Source organism: Coregonus clupeaformis, chromosome 7 (genome assembly GCF_020615455.1).
Source record: "Coregonus clupeaformis isolate EN_2021a chromosome 7, ASM2061545v1, whole genome shotgun sequence".
NCBI lineage: Eukaryota > Metazoa > Chordata > Actinopteri > Salmoniformes > Salmonidae > Coregonus > Coregonus clupeaformis.
The window spans coordinates 16,936,331-16,955,073 of NC_059198.1; the positions used below are offsets into that span (position 1 = coordinate 16,936,331).

An 18,743-nucleotide genomic window follows, 5' to 3' on the forward strand; every position below is an offset into this window, starting at 1 on the left:
TGGAAGTCAGTGATAAGGGTCCGGTCCACTATCCTCCTGGCCGGGATCCAGGTCCTCTCCTCTGGACCATATCCCTCCCAATCAACGAGGTACTGGAGACCCCTACCCCTTCGCCTAGAGCGGAGCAGCCGCCGACGGTGAAGACAGGACCGCCATCTACGAGGCGCGGAGGAGGTGGCGCCGGAGCTGCAGGGACCAGGGACTTTCATGGACCGGCTTGACCTTGGAGACGTGGAAGGTGGGGTGGACCCGCATGGAAGCGGGCAACTGAAGTCGGACCGCCGTTGGACTGATGACTTTCTGCACAGGAAAAGGACCAATGAAGCGAGGGGCCAGCTTTCGTGATACAACCCGCAGCGGCAGATCCCGGGCAGACAGCCAGACCTTCTGACCAACCCGGTAAGTAGGTGCTGGGGTCCTCCGTCGGTTGGCACCGACGGCGTAGCTGGTTCCAGACTTCAGGAGCACAGTGCGAGCCTGGGCCCAAGTGCGGCGGCAGCGGCGGGCATACGCAAGAGCAGACGGACAGGTGGCATCCGCCTCCTGGCTGGCAAACAGTGGAGGTTGATACCCGTAGACACACTGAAAGGGGGAGAGCCCGGTGGAGGAACTGGTGAGTGAATTATGGGCATATTCCACCCAGAGCAGGTGTTGAGCCCAGGCCCGGGGATTTTGGGAAGCCACACACCTCAGTGCCTTCTCCAGCTCCTGGTTCATGCGTTCAGTCTGGCCGTTTGACTGCGGGTGGAATCCAGACGATAGGCTGGCGGTGGCCCCAAGGAGATGACAGAACTCCTTCCAAAAGGTTGCTGAGAATTGCGGGCCCCGGTCTGACACTATATCCTGGGGTAGGCCATGGATACGAAACACATGTTCCAGGACCACCTGGGAGGTCTCTTTAGCAGAGGGTAGTTTGGGAAGGGGGCACGAAGTGGGTCATCTTACTAAAGCGGTCAACAATGGTAAGGATGACTGTGTGTCCGTCAGAGGGCGGAAGGCCCGTAACAAAGTCCAGTGAAACGTGGGACCAGGGCCTCTTGGGTATGAGTAGGGGTTGCAGCAACCCAGCAGGAGGCTGGTTGGGAGTCTTGTTTCGGTTACAAGTGGGACAAGCTCGGATGAATTCTCGGACATCCCGTCTCATCCCCCCGCCACCAGAACCGCTGGCGGACCAGATGAAGGGTGCGAGTGATGCCGGGATGACAGGCCAGACGGGATTCGTGCCCCCCACTGAATCACAGGTGACCTGAGATTTGCTGGAACAAACAGACGGTTGGGGGGCGCTGGTGCTTGGACCTGGCTGGTCCCGAAGAGCCTCCATGACCTGCTTCTCGATCTCCCAGGTGAGGGCCGCTACGACCAAGTGGCTGGGAAGAATGGGAGCTGTCATGGCGGTGGTCTCGTCCTTCTGAAACATCCGGGAAAGAGCATCAGGTTTGATGTTGCGAGATCCCGGGCGGTAGGAGAGCGTGAAATTGAAGCGCGTAAAGAACAGAGACCACCGCTGTTGACGGGAGTTCAGCCTCCTGGCTGTTTGGATATACTCCAGGTTCTTGTGGTCTGTCCACACTACGAATGGTTCCTTTGACCCCTCTAACCAGTGCCGCCATTCTTCAAGGGCGAGCTTGACAGCCAACAGCTCGCGGTTCCCAATGTCGTAGTTGCATTCGGCAGGGGGTTAGCCGACGGGAGTAGAAGGCACAGGGGTGCATCTTGCCATCCTCAGCTGCTCTTTGAGAAAGCACTGCACCCACTCCCACGTCCGAAGCATCTACCTCCACCACAAACTGCCTTGCTGCATCTGGCATCTGGAGGATGGGGAGCAGAAGTGAAACATGTCTTGAGGATATTGAAGGCCTTATCAGCAGCTGATGTCCATTGGTACGGTTGTTTAGTGCTGGTTAGCGCCGTGAGGGGTGCAGCCACTGTGCTATAGTTTCTGATGAATCTCCTATAAAAGTTGGCAAAGCCCAGGAACTGTTGCAACTTCTTCCGAGACTCAGGAACTGGCCAGGAAGTGACAGCCGACACCTTCGTGAGATCCATCTGAATGCTGCCCTCGGTCACCACATACCCCAGGAATGAAACGGTCTTGGCATGGAACTCGCACTTCTCTGCCTTCACGAAAAGAGAGTTCTCCAGCAGGCGGCGCAGGACCAACCGGACGTGGTGCGTGTGTTCTGACAGAGTCTTTGAGAATATTAAAATATCGTCAAGGTACACAAATACGAACGTATTTAGCATGTCCCTGAGGATATCATTCACTAGGGCTTGAAAAACTGCTGGGGCATTGGTGAGGCCGAAGGGCATGACGAGATATTCATAGTGGCCGGTTGGTGTGTTGAACGCTGTCTTCCATTCGTCTCCCTCCCTCATCCGCACCAGATGGTAGGCATTGCGAAGGTCCAGCTTAGTGAATACAGTGGCTCCCTGCAGCAGTTCGAAGGCAGACGAAAGTAAGGGCAGTGGGTAGCGATTCTTAACCGTGATGTCGTTCAGACCCCGGTAATCTATGCATGGACGAAGAGAACCGTCCTTCTTGCCGACAAAGAAGAATCCCGCTCCTGCGAAGGGAAGACGACGGTCTAATTATCCCGGAGGCAAGAGAGTCATTAATGTAGTCCTCCATGGCCTTTCTTTCCGGGGCTGACAGTGAATACAGACGACCCTTGGGAGGTGCTGTGCCAGGCAGGAGATCAATCGCGCAGTCATAGGGTCTGTGTGGGGGGTAGAGATGTCGCCTTGGATTTGTTGAACACCTCTTTCAGGCTGTGGTAACAGGCCGGAACATTGGATATGTCGGAGGTAGCGCTAGATCCTTCCCGGTGAACGGGCAGGGTGGCCCCCCTTAAACAGGTCTGGTGACAACTCCTTCCCCACTCACGGACTGTTCCTGTCTCCCAGTCGATGTGGGGGGTTGTGCTGACGGAGCCACGGGTATCCAAGAATGAGTGGTTGGCCAGGTGAGTGTAGGAGGTGAAACTGGATGGACTCCTGGTGGTTTCCTGACAGCAGGATTGTCACAGGGGCGGAGATATGAGTGACAGTGCCAAGATGATGCCCATCCAGGGCTCGTGCAGGAATGGGTTGTGTCAGTTGATGATGGTTCACGCCCAGTTGCTGTGCAAGCTCAGGGTCCATGATGTTTGCTTCGGCTCCGGAATCCACAAGGGCGGCCAATGTATGAGTCTTGTCAGAAAGCTGAAGGCGGAGATGAAGCAGGGTCTTTCGGATGGAGGGAGACTGAAGGCTTGTTGAGCTCACCCGGATCTCCCCTACACCTGGTGAGCTGCGGCTTTTGCCGGACAAGTAGCGACACGGTGATTCTCGCCACCACAGTAGAGGCAAAGGTTGGAGCTTAGACGGCGCCGACGCTCCTCGGGAGTCAGAGAGGCACGGCCAATCTCCATGGGCTCAGGCTGATTGAGTTGGCTATGGGACTTGACAGGCAGGGGCTGGACAGAAGCGGTATCGACCCGAGTACGGATGGCAGGTTGACTGAGACGGCCCTTCTCCCTCCTCCGGGTCTGTATACGGCGGTCAATGCGAACGGCAAGGTCAATGGCGGCATCAAGCGTTGAGGGCGGGTCATGGGAAACAAGCTCGTCCTTGATATAGTCCGCCAGGCTATGGAGGAAGGCTTGCACCAGTGCCTCTGGGTTAAACGAGCTTTGACTGGCCAGGGTACGAAAGTCAATGGAGAAGTCTGCCACTGTCCGATTGCCCTGACGGATGGTGAGCAGAGCTTGTGACGCTTCGGCTGTTGGCGAGCCTAGGTCAAAGACCTTTAACATCTCCTCCTCAAAGGCACTGAAGGAGGCACAGGCTGGGGTTTGCCGGTCGAATTCCGCCGTTCCCCACAACCGAGCTCGACCGGTGAGATGTGTGATGACATACCCCACCTTGGCTCCCTCTGTTGAGAAAGTCCTGGGCTGTAGTGCAAACTGGATTCGGCAGCTGCTCAAGAATGGTCTTACTTGCTTCTGGTTGCCATCAAAAGCGTTCCGGGTTCCCAATCCTTGGTTCAGGAGCGTGGGGATCTGGTGGCAGCACTGCCGGGCCTGCAGCATTGGGACCTCCAGCGGAGGGATGAAGGAGTATCGGTGGTACAGGAACAAAAGGACCAGGGGGGGGTGCAGGTGGAGTAGCCGGGCTTGAGAGTAGTTGCAGGGCTTGGGCTAGCTGTTGTTGCTGCAGTTGGAACTGTTGTTGCTGCTGGTTGAATAGCTGGAGAAGGGAAGCGATGTCGCCAGCCATCCGATTTATGTCTCCCTCAGAGCGTTCCAGTCGCTGTAGGGCAGTCCTCTCTGGCTCTTCCTCCATCGTGGTCAGGGAGTGCGCTGGGTCCATCGTGGTCAGATCGTTCTGTCACGAACAGAAGAGGACCCAAGAGCGCAAGTTCAAATTCAGAGTTCTTTATTCAAGGTTACAGGCGGGAAGAGGAGTCCCAGGGGTGTCAGGGGTCTTTCAGGGTCCTCCTGTGGGTACCTGTGCTCCGGGGGTCACCAAATGTCCGGGGGTGTCCAGTCCAAGTGCTTAGTGTGTGTGTTCCCCAGTGATGGAGCGGCGTATCGGGCTGAGGGTGGTGAAACGTCTGGGCACGCTCATCTGGTGGTCGGAGACCTGGGGAACACACACACACAACAGCAATATGAATGGCAGGCAGAAGTACAGATCAGGGCTGGGCAAATATCGTGGTGAGAGACAGAAGGCAGAAACGAGTTACCGGAGGGGCTGAAGATCGGAGAGTAGTCGAGGTCCAGAAGGCAGGTTGGGATAGACGGGGCAGTAGAACAAGGAGGCAGTCAAGAAAGGATCGGTATCACAAACAGGAGTCAGAGCGCAGACAGGCAGGTTACTGGTCCGGGTTTGAAGACGATCTGACAGGGCTTGGCTGAAAACCAGGGCTTGATATACTGGGAGAGGTAGTGGGGAAATGCAGTTCAGCTGGCAGAGTAATTAGAACAGAGTGAGGCAAGGTGAGGATGGTGAGTGGGAAATGCAGTGCAGCTGGCCAGGTAACAAGAGCAGAGCAGGGCAGGTGGAGCTAGTTAGGCTGAGTAGAGAGAGGGAGGTGAGCAGAGTGGAAGATAATTGAATGCAATTAATGTTGCTACCAGGGAGAGAGAGTGCTCATGACAGGAGATATTAGAATACAAATAAGTAAAAAGACACAGTATAATAGCGTTAGTAGCCTTTTGGTGTCAGTTACAAGGACCTACTTTATCTGTGATTCACGGTAGATATTGAATTGCTATAATTTATTTGAATAAAAACATGATTCTAGCCTGTATCTGTCCACGTGAAATGTCAATATCTTACATCAATACAGTACTATAGTCAATCAAGATGACCGAACACTCCAACTGGCCCTTTAACTACAGCTCGAGGAGTGACACAGCTGAGTTGACTGCTGAGGTGTTCTCTGTAACATCTAATCTGACATAATACTAGGCATGGCTGCTTAACCCACTCATTCCCTACAGTAGGAAACTCCCTTTGAACATAGCAGGCTTCTCTCGCTCTTCAAAGTCCGTCCAGAAGGGAGGCTCAGACAGAGGTGGTGGTGATACAGAACGTGCCACTGAACACGTAAATCAGCCATCTACAGTATCTCTGCCTTTTTGTCTTTCAGTGGTAGATACCAGAGTAGAGTCTGGAGCCCCTGTGAAGCCTGTCAGCCCTGGCAGGCTGGGTTATTACAGCCCGTTCTCGGTCCCATCATGTGTCGTCAGACCGAGGCGGAGGACGTGAGTAAAAGCCTCATGCAAAATGTATGTTCATGCGGCTGTTTCAGTTGGTGGAAAAATCAATATTGCGGGCCTGATGCACGGAGATGACTGAGTGCTCTCTGACTGACAGTAAAAGCTGGGAGAGATTGAGGGGCTACATTTACTGCTATCGAAATGGAGTGTATTCGAGCTCTTCTAATAGTCTACTCAATTTAAATTAGAATTTCATTGGGGATTATTTTGATAACAGTTGTGATTGTGGGAGGTTGAAAAAAATTATGCTGTTAGAAAAAAAAAAGAAAGGAGGGAGGGAGGGAGGGAGGGAGGGAGGGAGGGAGAAATAAGAGCACACGGCTTGTTTTCAAGTCCTTTAAAAAGCATCTTTCATTCTCAGCTTCCAGGCAGCTACATTATGGGGTTATTAAGCATTGCTTCGTTCGCCTGCTCACTCACCCACTCCCCCAGATATGAAATGATTCTAAAATAATGAAAAGACAATGCGGGGATGAGTAGGACATCATAGGCCCTTTGTTGTACGCTGCCTCGCTTACATAAGCTTTTGAAAGTGTGCCATATTACCCACAGTGCATTTGGAAAGAGGAACGTGAGAATAGAAGGAGAGAGAGAGGAGCGAAAGAATTCAGTGGGATGAAATAACCCCAACCAATGGGATTTGTTCTCCATTCTTCTGCCTCCATATTCTGTCTTTAATTATTCCCTTTGGTTGTCTGTGGGAGTGTGTAAGCACTTTCACACAGCACAACATGCCCACCAGCACAACATTGTCAGCCCCAGTGATGTGGAGACTTCTGAGTGACACAGAGCCTCTTGTGATTAGTAATGCTCTTTAATACAACACAGCAGCGATATGATTTGAGGGGGGGGGGAGATTTCAAAATGCAAAGGCAAAGATGGTGTCAGAAATATATGAGAGCTGTATAATGTAAATCACAAGAACCACTACTTGTGATACATTTCATACCACATAAACCGAAATAAAGGCAAATACGCTGCAAAATGCAAGCATCAGAAATGTATATTTCATTACACATGCAAACAATCCAATATATTTCTTACACAGCGTTTAATATAACCTCAGCTGTTTCCTAGAGGGATTATTTGTGCCGGTTTAGTAGTTTCCTCCTGAATCGCATATGAGATATTTGAGGGCCCAGAACGATGTATGATGAATGAAGTAGTGCGCTACTTATACCCTTATCATGCTCACTGACTAGCAACAGGTTTAGCAAAGGGCAGCAGCAGTAAATGAAATTCACCACCGGGACAATATATCATCAGAAGAAAAAATGCATGCACCCGAAACTTACAAGCCTTTGCCAGGTGCTTGATGGGGGAAGAGGAAGGGGTAGTGGAGAAGGCAAGATGGGGTTGGGGTGAGGAGCAGGCAGAGGGGACAGCAGTAGGTTTGTTGAATCAGTTCTATTTTCTTATGGGCTGATCTGTGTCTTGTAACCATTTCACTGCAGCCGGAAAAAGAGAGTACAAGGGCTAATTTCACAGTGAGAGCTCACTGAACAAAACCTCCATTGTCGGTGGGAAAAGGTGCTAAATCTACTTTGTCACTCTGAATTACAGCCACATAATTCAGGAACCGGAGAGGAAGGGGGAGGAGAGGAGGAGAATACAGGAGGGGTGGGCGATGTGTTTGAACAGAGACAGAAATCGTTGCTTTTCTCTCTACCCTGAGATGTACTAAGTAATGCTCTCTTATGATCAGAGAGTAATGGATCTCTCCGGTCTAAACATGCCATCCTGCTCACACACTATATAATCCGTCTGTGATGTATCTGTGGTTAATCCAGAGATGGGCCCCCAGGGACTCCACCACCCCCCAGGAGGTCTGGGGGGGGGGGGCTTTTGAGCTCCTCTGACACTGATACAAGCTCCCCTGTCTCAGCCCTGAGACACCAAGCCTATTAATTAAGGCAGTTAGGCCCCGGCCAGCAATTAGTAACCACAGATAGCTTTTAGCAGCCTAGCGGACCAGCCTTCTCCCAATGGCCATGGGGTTTGTTTCAACACTATCTGCTATCACCACAGGCTCTCTGGTTTCACAGACATGGAACTGGCGAGCCATGGTTAATAATGACCTTAGAGTGATCTGTGCTGGACTGGCTCCTTGTGACCCCCTGAGCCTTATGCGCTTTATGGAATAGCACTTTGTTCTGCTAAGTTGTTTCTATTACTTTTCAAACACGCTGGACTATTCCCTTTTGAAATCCATGTGTTATTCCTGTCCGGCCTTTGTAGGGAATGGAAAGGTTGAGTGCACAGGGTATTGATTAAAATGAGTAAATGTGGGGTGAGTGTAAGCAGTATTCATTAGTAGATAAGTCTTTATTGATTTCCTGTTATTATTAAGTTGATGGTAGATTTGTATTGAAAAAGTGTCGGGTTGTATTGATAATCTGATATTTTTGTATTGACAAAATTATGTATTCCAATAACGCTTTAGCTGCTTGTCCATTATGAAATAAATATCTATTACTTTTTAAAGTATTCAGTGCTCTAAGGAAGCAAAACGATGTATTTCTGAATATGTGTCAAGATTTCTGACAATAACATACTTCAACTGAATGTTACCAATTTCAGTAACAATTTTTTGTAAGTATCCCTAGAGGAAAATGAAGTTTTAATAGCTTCTTCTAAATCCTCACTTTGTAGAAGTAAAAGGGACGGAAGCCTTTCTGTACTTTTCCCTCCACATTTCTAAAACCTCAAACCCATGAAGATGAATGTTCAAACAACCCAGTGGTAAAATACACTACAGTCTCGCTGTAAAGCCTTTGCTTCAGTAAAGGTGTGTGTTTGTAATGGTGTTCGGCGTTGAACTGCCTGATAAAAAATGGGCTGAATGCATACATTGAACAACAGAGGACAGATCATTAAATAAGTCACCTTACTGAAACATTTAAAATAAAGGACACAGCTGTGCTACTTTACACAATTCTACATTGGAGGCAATCTGTGGTAACACCATGTTCATTCCAGTTCAGTCCCATAAAATGACCATTAACATTACAAGTCATGCGGAACACAGATAAATGTAAAATGTCACCCAATTCTGCCAGGCGGGAATTTCAGTTCCACAAGATTACCATCTCTGTCTGCTCCCTACCACAGCACCTTGTCTAATATTTCATTTACAATATTTCATAAGGTAATTTTCCTCTCAGTGACCATGTAAATCACAAATCAATTTTCATTTAAAATGCTTGACTACAGATTGTTCCTGAAAGCTTAGGAATCGTGCCTTGTCAATCTCTGGCAGACCTTAAATGTGTGAGGGGTGCTAATCCTCTGTTAACCTTCTGGAGGGAAAATAAGAAGTGAGAGGTAATTCTGTTATTGCTAACAACCGTCTGTCCGACTGTCTAGGCGCTGAGGTGATTTGCTCGAAATATTGGAAATATGGAAATGTCCAAATGTTTCAGAAACATTTTTTTTAAATTATAACAATAATAATTGTATTACCTAAAATACTAATTCAGTATCGAACAAGTAATTTTTTTTTGAAAACATAAAAAACTTTAACACCATCCCATTTTTCATTTTCACTGAGCATGGGATGACAGAGGGAGTCAGGCTGGTAATGTAATGTATTGTTATAGTCCAGTTGATCGAATCAGAGCTGGCTGGGGTAAAGGGAATGTGTTCCAACTTCGTAATTTAATTTAATGCCAGTTGGAAAAGTGCAAGTCATTTCAGGCCTCCCTGCACCACCTCTCTGTCAGAATGGAGCATTGTACTTTACCACACAGACCTCTATTGTCAGGCCAAATAACTAGGCGACAAACACTGTTACTATCGTGCAAAGCATGTGCAGAAATACACATCACACCCTATACAGTACAGGTACCTCATGTGTAGTTCTTGGGTCTATGTTTATGACATGATGTTAGCAGAACGTCTCCCTCAGTGCTCACTCTGCCGCAGAAAGGGCACATGTCAGGGCTTGCTGTAGTGAAGCAGCCACAGCCATGTCTGATTAGCATTGTTATTGTCTTTTACTACACTGACATCAAGAGTTCTCTCTCTCTCTCTCTCTCTCTCTCCCTCTCTCTCTCTCTCTCTCTCTCTCTCTCTCTCTCTCTCTCTCTCTCTCTCTCTCTCTCCCTCTCCCTCTCCCCCTCTCTCCCCCCCTCTCTCTCTCCCTCGCTCCCCCCCTCTCTCTCTCACCCTCTCCCTTTTTCTCTCTCCCTCTCTCTTAGGCTCCACCAGTAACTTGCTGTCCTGCAGCACAGCTGAGGCTACAACAGTGACAAGGCCACCATCTCCAAAACAAAAAAAAACATGTGGAGGAGCTGGGATTTAGCAGGTCAATGTTGTGACCAGCAAAGCTGGGACAGTATGCCAGACAATGGCAATTTTATAAGACATAAGCCGTAAATAAATTGTATACAATGAGAAAGGATAAATAGTATTCCTCATATTATTTGATCCTATGCATGATGTTACAATTCACCCGCAAATTGAGAACAAACGTTTTGAAATAATGTAACATTCGGAGGTGAAATTGAATTACACCTCTGCTTCAAAAACTAACATGTAGGTTTAAATAGTAAGTCTCAAGGGATAGGTGTATGCGTGTGTGTACGAGTGTGTGCCTGCTTGAGTGAATACAAGGGTGTTTGATTCTAACCTTTTGAACGCTGCTCTGGCTCATGCTGATTGGTGAGTTATTTTCTTTCCTTGAACTGTCATACAGGCAGTCGCCCCCCACGTTTCCCAAACAATAAACCAGTGGCAGCTGATATCAATGACAGAGATGAGAACCCAGGCGCCATATCTGCTGGGATTGCCTGGGCGAACCTGCCTCAGCCTACTCTTCATCTTCAACGGCACCTCTCACTCTCAATTATTTGGCTGCTGTCACAACAAATCAATCAAATTATCGCTCCAGGACAGTGTGTGCAGCTGCTCCTATGGTATCGCTAGTTGCATTAGCTTTGAAATGTATGAGGTCTACATTTTATCACCGTTATTTATTTAAATGCCACTCTCTCCCCTGCGAGTCATCTTACAACCACAGCAAAGTTGAGTCATTAAAGGAATGACGTGGAATAAATACTAGTGGAGAACGCGTCCAATTAAACAGGAGAGGGGAGAGGGGATGGGATAGGTTATATTGTGATGAGATGGGATTAGGGTGTTGATCTGGGGGATTTATGAGAGGACTTGGAAGTGATAAAGTTTCACAAGTCTGTCTGAAATTATAATAATCCATCCTGATGTACTCATCACTAGGAATTTTACAAACACTTACAAAGCTGCAATATGTAACTTTTTGGGCGACCTGACCAAATTCACATAGAAATGTGAGTTATAGATCTGTCATTCTCATTGAAAGCAAGTCTAAGAAGCCGTGGATCTGTTCTATGTGCACTATTTCTATGTTCTTAAGTTTACTTTTACTCAGCTTGTACACCAGCTTCAAACAGCTGAAAATACTATATTTTTGGTTATTGAAAATATATTTCACAGCAGTTTAGATGGTACAATGATTCTCTACATTGCTTGTTTTGTCACAAACTGAAATTAGGTGAACTATTAGAATTTTAGCAACCAGGATTTCTGCATAGTGCTTCTTTACCACCATGACAATCCGCTGTAATGTTAGTTATTCTTAGTATTCTCAATATTAACATTTTTATGTGACAGAGCTTTTTATTTGCTGCCAAGTAACCCAAACCAAATGGGATGGCGTAAAAATAAAGAAAAACCCTTGAATGAGTAGGTGTGTCCAAACTTTTGACTGGTACTGTATACTGCCATACAGTGTGTGTGTGTGTGTGTGTGTGTGTGGGGGGGGTGCGTATACAGTACCAGTCAAAAGTTTTGACACACCTACTCATTCAAGGGTTTTTCTTTATTTTTACTATTTTCTACATTGAAGAATAATAGTGAAGACATCAAAACTATGAAATAACACATATGGAATCATGTAGTAACCAAAAAAGTGTTAAACAAATCAAAATATATATTATATTTGAGATTCTTCAAATAGCCACCCTTTGCCTTGATGACAACTTTGCACACTCTTGGCATTCTCTCAACCAGCTTCACCTGGAATGCTTTTCCAACAGTCTTGAAGGAGTTCCTACATATGCTGAGCACTTGTTGGCTGCTTTTCCTTCACTCTGACTCATCCCAAACCATCTCAATTGGGTTGAGGTCGGGGGATTGTGGAGGCCAGGTCATCTGATGCAGCACTCCATCACTCTCCTTTTTGGTAAAATAGCCCTTACACAGCCTGGAGGTGTGTTGGGTCATTGTCCTGTTGAAAAACAAATTATAGTCCCACTAAGCCCAAACCAAATGGGATGGCGTATCGCTGCAGAATGCTATGGTAGCCATGCTGGTTAAGTGTGCCTTGAATTCTAAATAAATTACTGACAGTGTCACCAGCAAAGCACCCCCACACCATAACACCTCCTCCTCCATGCTTTACAGTGAGAAATACACATGCGGAGATCATCCGTTCAACCACATCTCAAATTTGGACTCCAGACCAAAGGACCATTTTCCACCGGTCTAATGTCCATTGCTCATATTTCTTGGCACAAGCAAGTCTCTTCTTATTATTGGTGTCCTTTAGTAGTGGTTTCTTTGCAGCAATTCGACCATGAAGGCCTGATTCACACAGTCTCCTCCGAACAGTTGATGTTGAGATGTGTCTGTTACTTTTACCATTTATTTGGCCTGCAATTTCTGAGGCTGGTAACTCTAATGAACTTATCCTCTGCAGCAGAGGTAACTCTGGGTCTTCCATTCCTGTGGCGGTCCTCATGAGAGCCAGTTTCATCATAGCGCTTGATGGTTTTTGCGACTGCACTTGAAGAAGTTCTTGAAATGTTCCGTATTGACTGACCTTCATGTCTTAAAGTAATGATGGACTGTTGTTTCTCTTTGCTTATTTGAGCTGTTCTTGCCATAATATGGACTTGGTCTTTTACCAATTAGGGCTATCTTCTGTATACACCCCCTACCCTGTCACAACACAACTGATTGGCTCAAACGCATTAAGAAGGAAAGAAATTCCACAAATGAACTTTTAACAAGGCACACCTGTTAATTGAAATGCATTCCAGGTGACTACCTCATGAAGCTAGTTGAGAGAATGCCAAGAGTGTGCAAAGCTGTCATCAAGGCAAAGGGTGGCTATTTGAAGAATCTCAAATATAAAATATATTTTGATTTGTTTAACACTTTTTTGGTTACTACATGATTCCATATGTGTTATTTCAACGTTTTGATGTCTTCACTATTATTCTACAATGTAAAAAATAGTAAAAATAAAGAAAAACCCTTGAATGAGTAGGTGTGTCCAAACTTTTGACTGGTAGTGTAGTTCAAACAAATTGGGATGTTTGAAATGCACCAATGGTGGAATGGGGTAAGGAAAAGGGTATAGACAGGCATTCCCTTCAAATCCCATGGTTCCTGGGAGCTGTGGTGCTTTGATGAGCTAACCTCTTTAAGGAGCGGTGGCGTACCCCCACCAGCATTCAGTTCAGCTGAATAGATGGAGTCTGACATGGACTAACTAGTGTGGAAACATTTGGCTCTGCCCCCCTTTGGTGCTTTAATGAGCAGAGTGATTTCTATAATTTGTGTCATGTTAACACCCACTCACAACATGAGAACAGTACCGATAGCGTTTGAGCCTTTTCATCAAACCAGGGAGGAGACATGTCTTCTCATTAGGCTGTACCGCTATGTGAGTGGGATGCACAGCATTTATCTACCTGGATCCCGGAGTGCCGTTTCGAGTGAGGGGAACAATACTCTCACCTCACCATTGGAACTGTGGTCTCTGATGTCATGTTCACGGTGCCTGGAGCCTAGGCTGATAGCAAATAACGACGGGATACGCTTATTAATAAGAAAGGGGTTTGTTTGGTTGAATTGAGTCTTGAATTAGTGTCGAGTGAGTCATAGAGAAAAGAAGCAGGCGAATGATGTTTCATTTATTTCCCTCCATTGAGCATTACAATTCTGCTTCTTTGATACTTTACAACTTACAATACAAGGAATGCAATCTTGCATGGCCAATTACTGTAGGCCGTATGTGCAATAAAGCTGTATTGAAAATCAAATTAAAATGTTATCACACTCTTAGAAAAAAAGGGTTCCGAAAGGGTTCTTCAGCTGTCCCCATAGGATAACCTTTTCTGGTTCCAGGTAGAACCCTTTTTAGTTTCAGGTAGAAGTTAAACCCTTTTGGGTTCCATGTAGAACCCTCTTTGGAAAGGGTTATACGTGGAACCAAAAAGGGTTCTACCTAGAACCAAAAGGGTTTTACCTGGAACCAAAACTAGTTCTTCAAAGGGGTTCTCCTATGGGGACAGCCAAATAATCCTTTTAGGTTCTAGATAGCACCTTTTTTTGAGTGCAGGGTATTTATGTGAGTAATCTATATTTCCAAGAATGCTATATCTAGTTAGCTACTTTTTGTGCAAGTGTGTTTCGTTTCATTCACATATCTAATTATACAATATACAACAGTAATGTAGTAATGTAGTGATAATTATGTCAAATTCTGTTAATGAGACAGTTAACAAATATGCATCATCACATAATTGGACAAACAGCATAACCCTAACCTAGTTTGCAGCTACAATAGTGTAAACTCTGTTACACAAGATAACTTTCTCCCTTGTTTAGTTTCAATGGGAATTTTTTTGTACAGAATGTTTCTTGGCATAAATCATTCTGACAAATAACAAGTTACACTGGGTGCTGCTGTGTTTACCGTGTCCACGACAAGATGCTGCTGCAGCTCCATTTTATTTAAGCAGCAGCTCCAACTTTACTGCACAACCTTATTACAATGACGGTTATTCATCACTCTGTCTCACTCTCACAACTCTCCAGCCTGCACACTCCTATCTCTCCCTCCCTCCCTCTCTTCCGCTCTCTCTCGCTCTCTCTCGCTCTCTCTCGCTCTCTCTCGCTCTCTCTCTCTATTCATTTTAAAGAAGGATCTTAGACGAGGGAAAATGCCAGGGGTGTTTAACGAGAGATAAGTGATCAAAGATGCTTAGCGGGAATTGCTTGGCTCTCACATTTCCCTGCTTATCTCATTTGTTAGAATGTTTAGCACCTTGCAAAAAAAGCTGATGGGGTGAACAATATGGATTAAACAGCCAGTGAGTGCTGACAGAAAAGGCATACTTTTTAGCATCACATTTGGGCTTCTGTTAAAGCCTATAAAAAAGACTCCAAAAGTGGAATCCATCCTGGCTATAGTAGCTACTAAACTGTGCTATGTACTGTGAAGAATCCCCCCCCCCCCCCAAAGTCAAACAGCCATATTTGCTGATCATTAGCCGGGTCATTAGATTTAAATAGAGTCAGAGATCATCCTGCAGTCTCATTACTGTAGGCTAACAGTTGTCTGTGTCTGGTCTGATGCTAATTAACCACTGTAGCAGTGTGTCACGGTGCGGTGCAGCAGGGCTGTAAAACACACTTGCTCCCGAGGTCGTGAAATGAGCTGGCTGCTGGCTCTGGGCTCTGCAGGCGACAGTAGGGAGTAGGTACACTGACAACAGTAAACGTGTGATTAATCAGGGCTGAGGGGGACTGGGGTGAGTAGGGGGGGTGAGAGGGCAAAGGGGCGAGGGCAGGGGCATGGGGGCTGGCTGGGGCTGCCTGACAGAGATGCTGTGCCAGCAGGCCTCATATTCAGCAGGGCCCTGATGAGCTCCGACAGGGGAGAGTGGAGGGCCGCCGCGTGGCCAGAGGGCCCTGGACACAGTCAAGACATTTAGCTTCAATCCTGACTCGTGTCACTTTCTCTCCACAGAGGTCCCATCAATGCGTCCCTCTCAGATAGGATGGGAGGAGGAGGTGTGAACAGCCAGTCTGCCAATGCGTCTGTACGCTTGAAAAGAAACTGCAGAGGAGGCATTTATTTCTTTAACTTTGTACCCAACGAATGGCAAGGGATTGAGGACCGAACCATCTGTTATAAAAAGATGATTGAGAGGTGTTGGTTATGTTCCTTCAACATTATGACAATGTGTTTGTCAGTAGGTTATCACAGCCTTTGGCTTGTCCCACATACAATATGAGAAGTTGTTGAAGTGTGAGACAGACAGACAGACAGACAGACAGACAGACAGACAGACAGACAGACAGACAGACAGACATACAGACAGACAGACAGACAGACAGACCGGCCGGCCGGTCCCATTATCCTCCATTGCTCCAGGATACATTGAGGGGCATCAGTGGCTAGATAGATGTGAGGTTTATTAAAAGCTCACCCCATAGCGATGATGCATGTTGTTATTTATGCATGTTTGTGTCCATTAGGGCTTCTACCTTCCTTCACATTTCCTCACTCAATCCATCCATTTCCTCACATGAAGAGAAGGTGGGGGCTCCTCTCTATGCACTTTGTGCTGCCCTGGCATTATTGTAATCTCCGCCCAAAACACACTGCTTTACATGCAGCCTGGCATCTTTTTACATTAGTGACTTCAGACCCCTCTCATCCAACATTCATGACTGAAGGTTTCCCCAGCCATCCCTCAATCTAATGGTATAAAAGAGACAATGTTTTAAACATTAAAATGAAAACCATTTACAACTATGATCAAAAGAGAACACTTGGGCATTAAAGTTTAAAAAGCGAGGATAAGTACAGCCATGTGGACGGACGGATGAGGTGGAAAGAGAGAAAAGAAAGTACAGTGCACTCTTATGCAGCGAAAACAGGCACAAAGTGCTTTTGCACCGCGCTGCAAAACGCTGACCTGTAATTAATATGGCTCTTTCTCCAGGAAAGTTGATGTTTTTGGAACATAAACCCCCAAAGTCCTTTTTATCCCCTCTGGGTTTTTAGATTGACATTTTTTATAGGTGAATCGTAACACATAACCTGTGTAGCATAAACTGTACATACTGGTACACACAGTATATAAAATAATAATAATAAATGGCAAACTATATGAGGACTAAATACTTTTGGTGAATGTTATAACATAAGATTACTGCTGTTATTACGTCAAATGCATGCATCAATATGCATTAATGTCAAAATGACTGTAAATTGAGACTCCCACCCTGTCCTCTATAGTTTATCTGGTGGAGCGGCCCTCTTACCTTGCAGGTTCTGTAGGGGAAGGGTCATGATGCCCTGTGCGGCTGCTGCAGCCATCAGGCCCTGGATGTTGGCCGTGGGTAGCGAGAGCACCAGCCCCTGCTGGCCTCCCAGGTGGCTGCCTGTATTGAAGGGGATGAGGATGGGCTGGTTCAGGCCTGGCGACCCCCCGGCCAGCTGCTGGGCTAGCTGCTGAGCCACCAGCAGAGACTGAATAGAAAGACACTGGGTTACAAAAATTGACATTAGTAAAACGCATAGTAAAGGTGATGAATGTATTAGTATGCTTAGTAGCGAGAGGTCACATTCACATTCCATTTCATCCATAGGTTTTTGAGTGTCTTGTGTCAGGATATGGAATGAACCATTCATAAAGATACATTATGATATTCACATCAAATTAATCTGGGAGGAATCAATGGTTAAACAAGGTAACCACACATGTAACGCACATTTCACTCAAGTGACTGAAGTGCTTTAATCAATGTGCTGTTCTGATGAAGGCTGTTGTTTTTGCTGATGACATCTGTGCTTTGAAACATGCCACAGCCAGAGTGACAGTCAGAACGCAGTGCTGCTTGCTGGAGTGTGGAAAAAAGAATCCAACTCCAAACTTTGAACGAGAGCAGTACATTTTCCTCTGCAGAGTGGTTTACATTTCATTACAATGAACACACCTAGAATCAGTCATTTCACAAATATCAGCACTTTCCTCCTTTGCTAGAAGATACAGTACATCACTGACTTCATGTCAGCATTCACTAATATTAGTCAGAGTAGAATCTGTGCAGTCATAGACACAGACGCTAAGATATGTTATCTGGAGTATCGCTAGGAGATATTTGGCAGAGTAGAGGAGCAGTTCAAATGTAGTTTCACAGGGAGTGGGTTTGCAAATATACAGCCAACATTTGAATTGCCACAGTCCTTTGACCCCAAGTTTAATTCATGTTCTTTACACCTGATGTGGAAAGGGTTGTAGCACCATCAGAATACAGAGCTATGACATCCAGATATTCATTCATTTTGATAACATCTAGATTTTCTTCAGTTTGCCAGACACAGACTTGATTCTCATAAAGTCATCAGAGAAAACAAGTGTTTTACATGACGTAAAACGACATTCCTAAAATAGCTGCTGTGAGTGCCTCTAGACAGAAAGCATTGACATGGAAGACTGCATGGCTTCTTTGTGTCCAAGCCCAGCCAATAACACATCCCTTAAACGTCTCAGCTCCTGTATGCCTGTAGTATACCTGGCTACCCTGCGGCCCCGGTGCTGCTCCTGCTCTGCTTGACTCCTCCACACTGACCTTAGCCCACAAACCTCTAACAGCACTAGTCAGCTATCTGCTTCTATTTTGCATGGGGCGTCTGTGGCGAGGGAGCGGAGGATGGAGCGGAGGGGCCGACTGGTGCCAACATGCCACCATACTCCCAGGCTTGGTGCTGCTGGATGACAGCGGTGTCACTAAGATAACCCGGCGCAGTGCGGAGAGCAAGCCCTAGTTCCGACATAATCACAGTTTAAGGAATGTGATGTTACATGGGTTTAAAGCCAAGAGGCTGAGAGAGATTGGAAGGTGAAACACTAACATTTTAAAGAGAAAACAGGGCAAGAGAAATACCTACATTTGTATCTAATTTCCTCATGTACAGTTGAAGTCGGACGTTTACATACACTTAGGTTGGAGTCATTAAAACTCGTTTTTCAACCACTCAACCATTTCTTGTTAACAAACTATAGTTTTGGCAAGTCGGTTAGGACATCTACTTTGTGCATGACACAAGTTATTTTTCCAACAATTGTTTACAGACAGATAATTTCACTTATAATTCACTGTATCACAATTCCAGTGGGTTGACTGTGCCTTTAA

General features: G+C 46.2%; 1 protein-coding gene across 4 annotated transcripts in view; it reads right to left on the reverse strand.

Moving 5' to 3' along the window:
- Positions 1 to 18,743, reverse strand: part of LOC121569895 (POU domain, class 6, transcription factor 2-like) — a 108,887-nt gene that overhangs the window by 62,287 nt on the left and 27,857 nt on the right. For 2 of the 4 annotated variants that reach the window (XM_041881195.2, XM_041881193.2), the window contains exon 4: positions 16,869 to 17,076. In XM_041881195.2, coding sequence (XP_041737129.1) covers positions 16,869 to 17,076 — 208 coding nt within the window. Of the gene's footprint in view, positions 1 to 16,868; positions 17,092 to 18,743 lie in introns of all 4 variants that reach the window. The other 2 variants (XM_041881192.2, XM_045221182.1) reach the window with 1 other exon arrangement.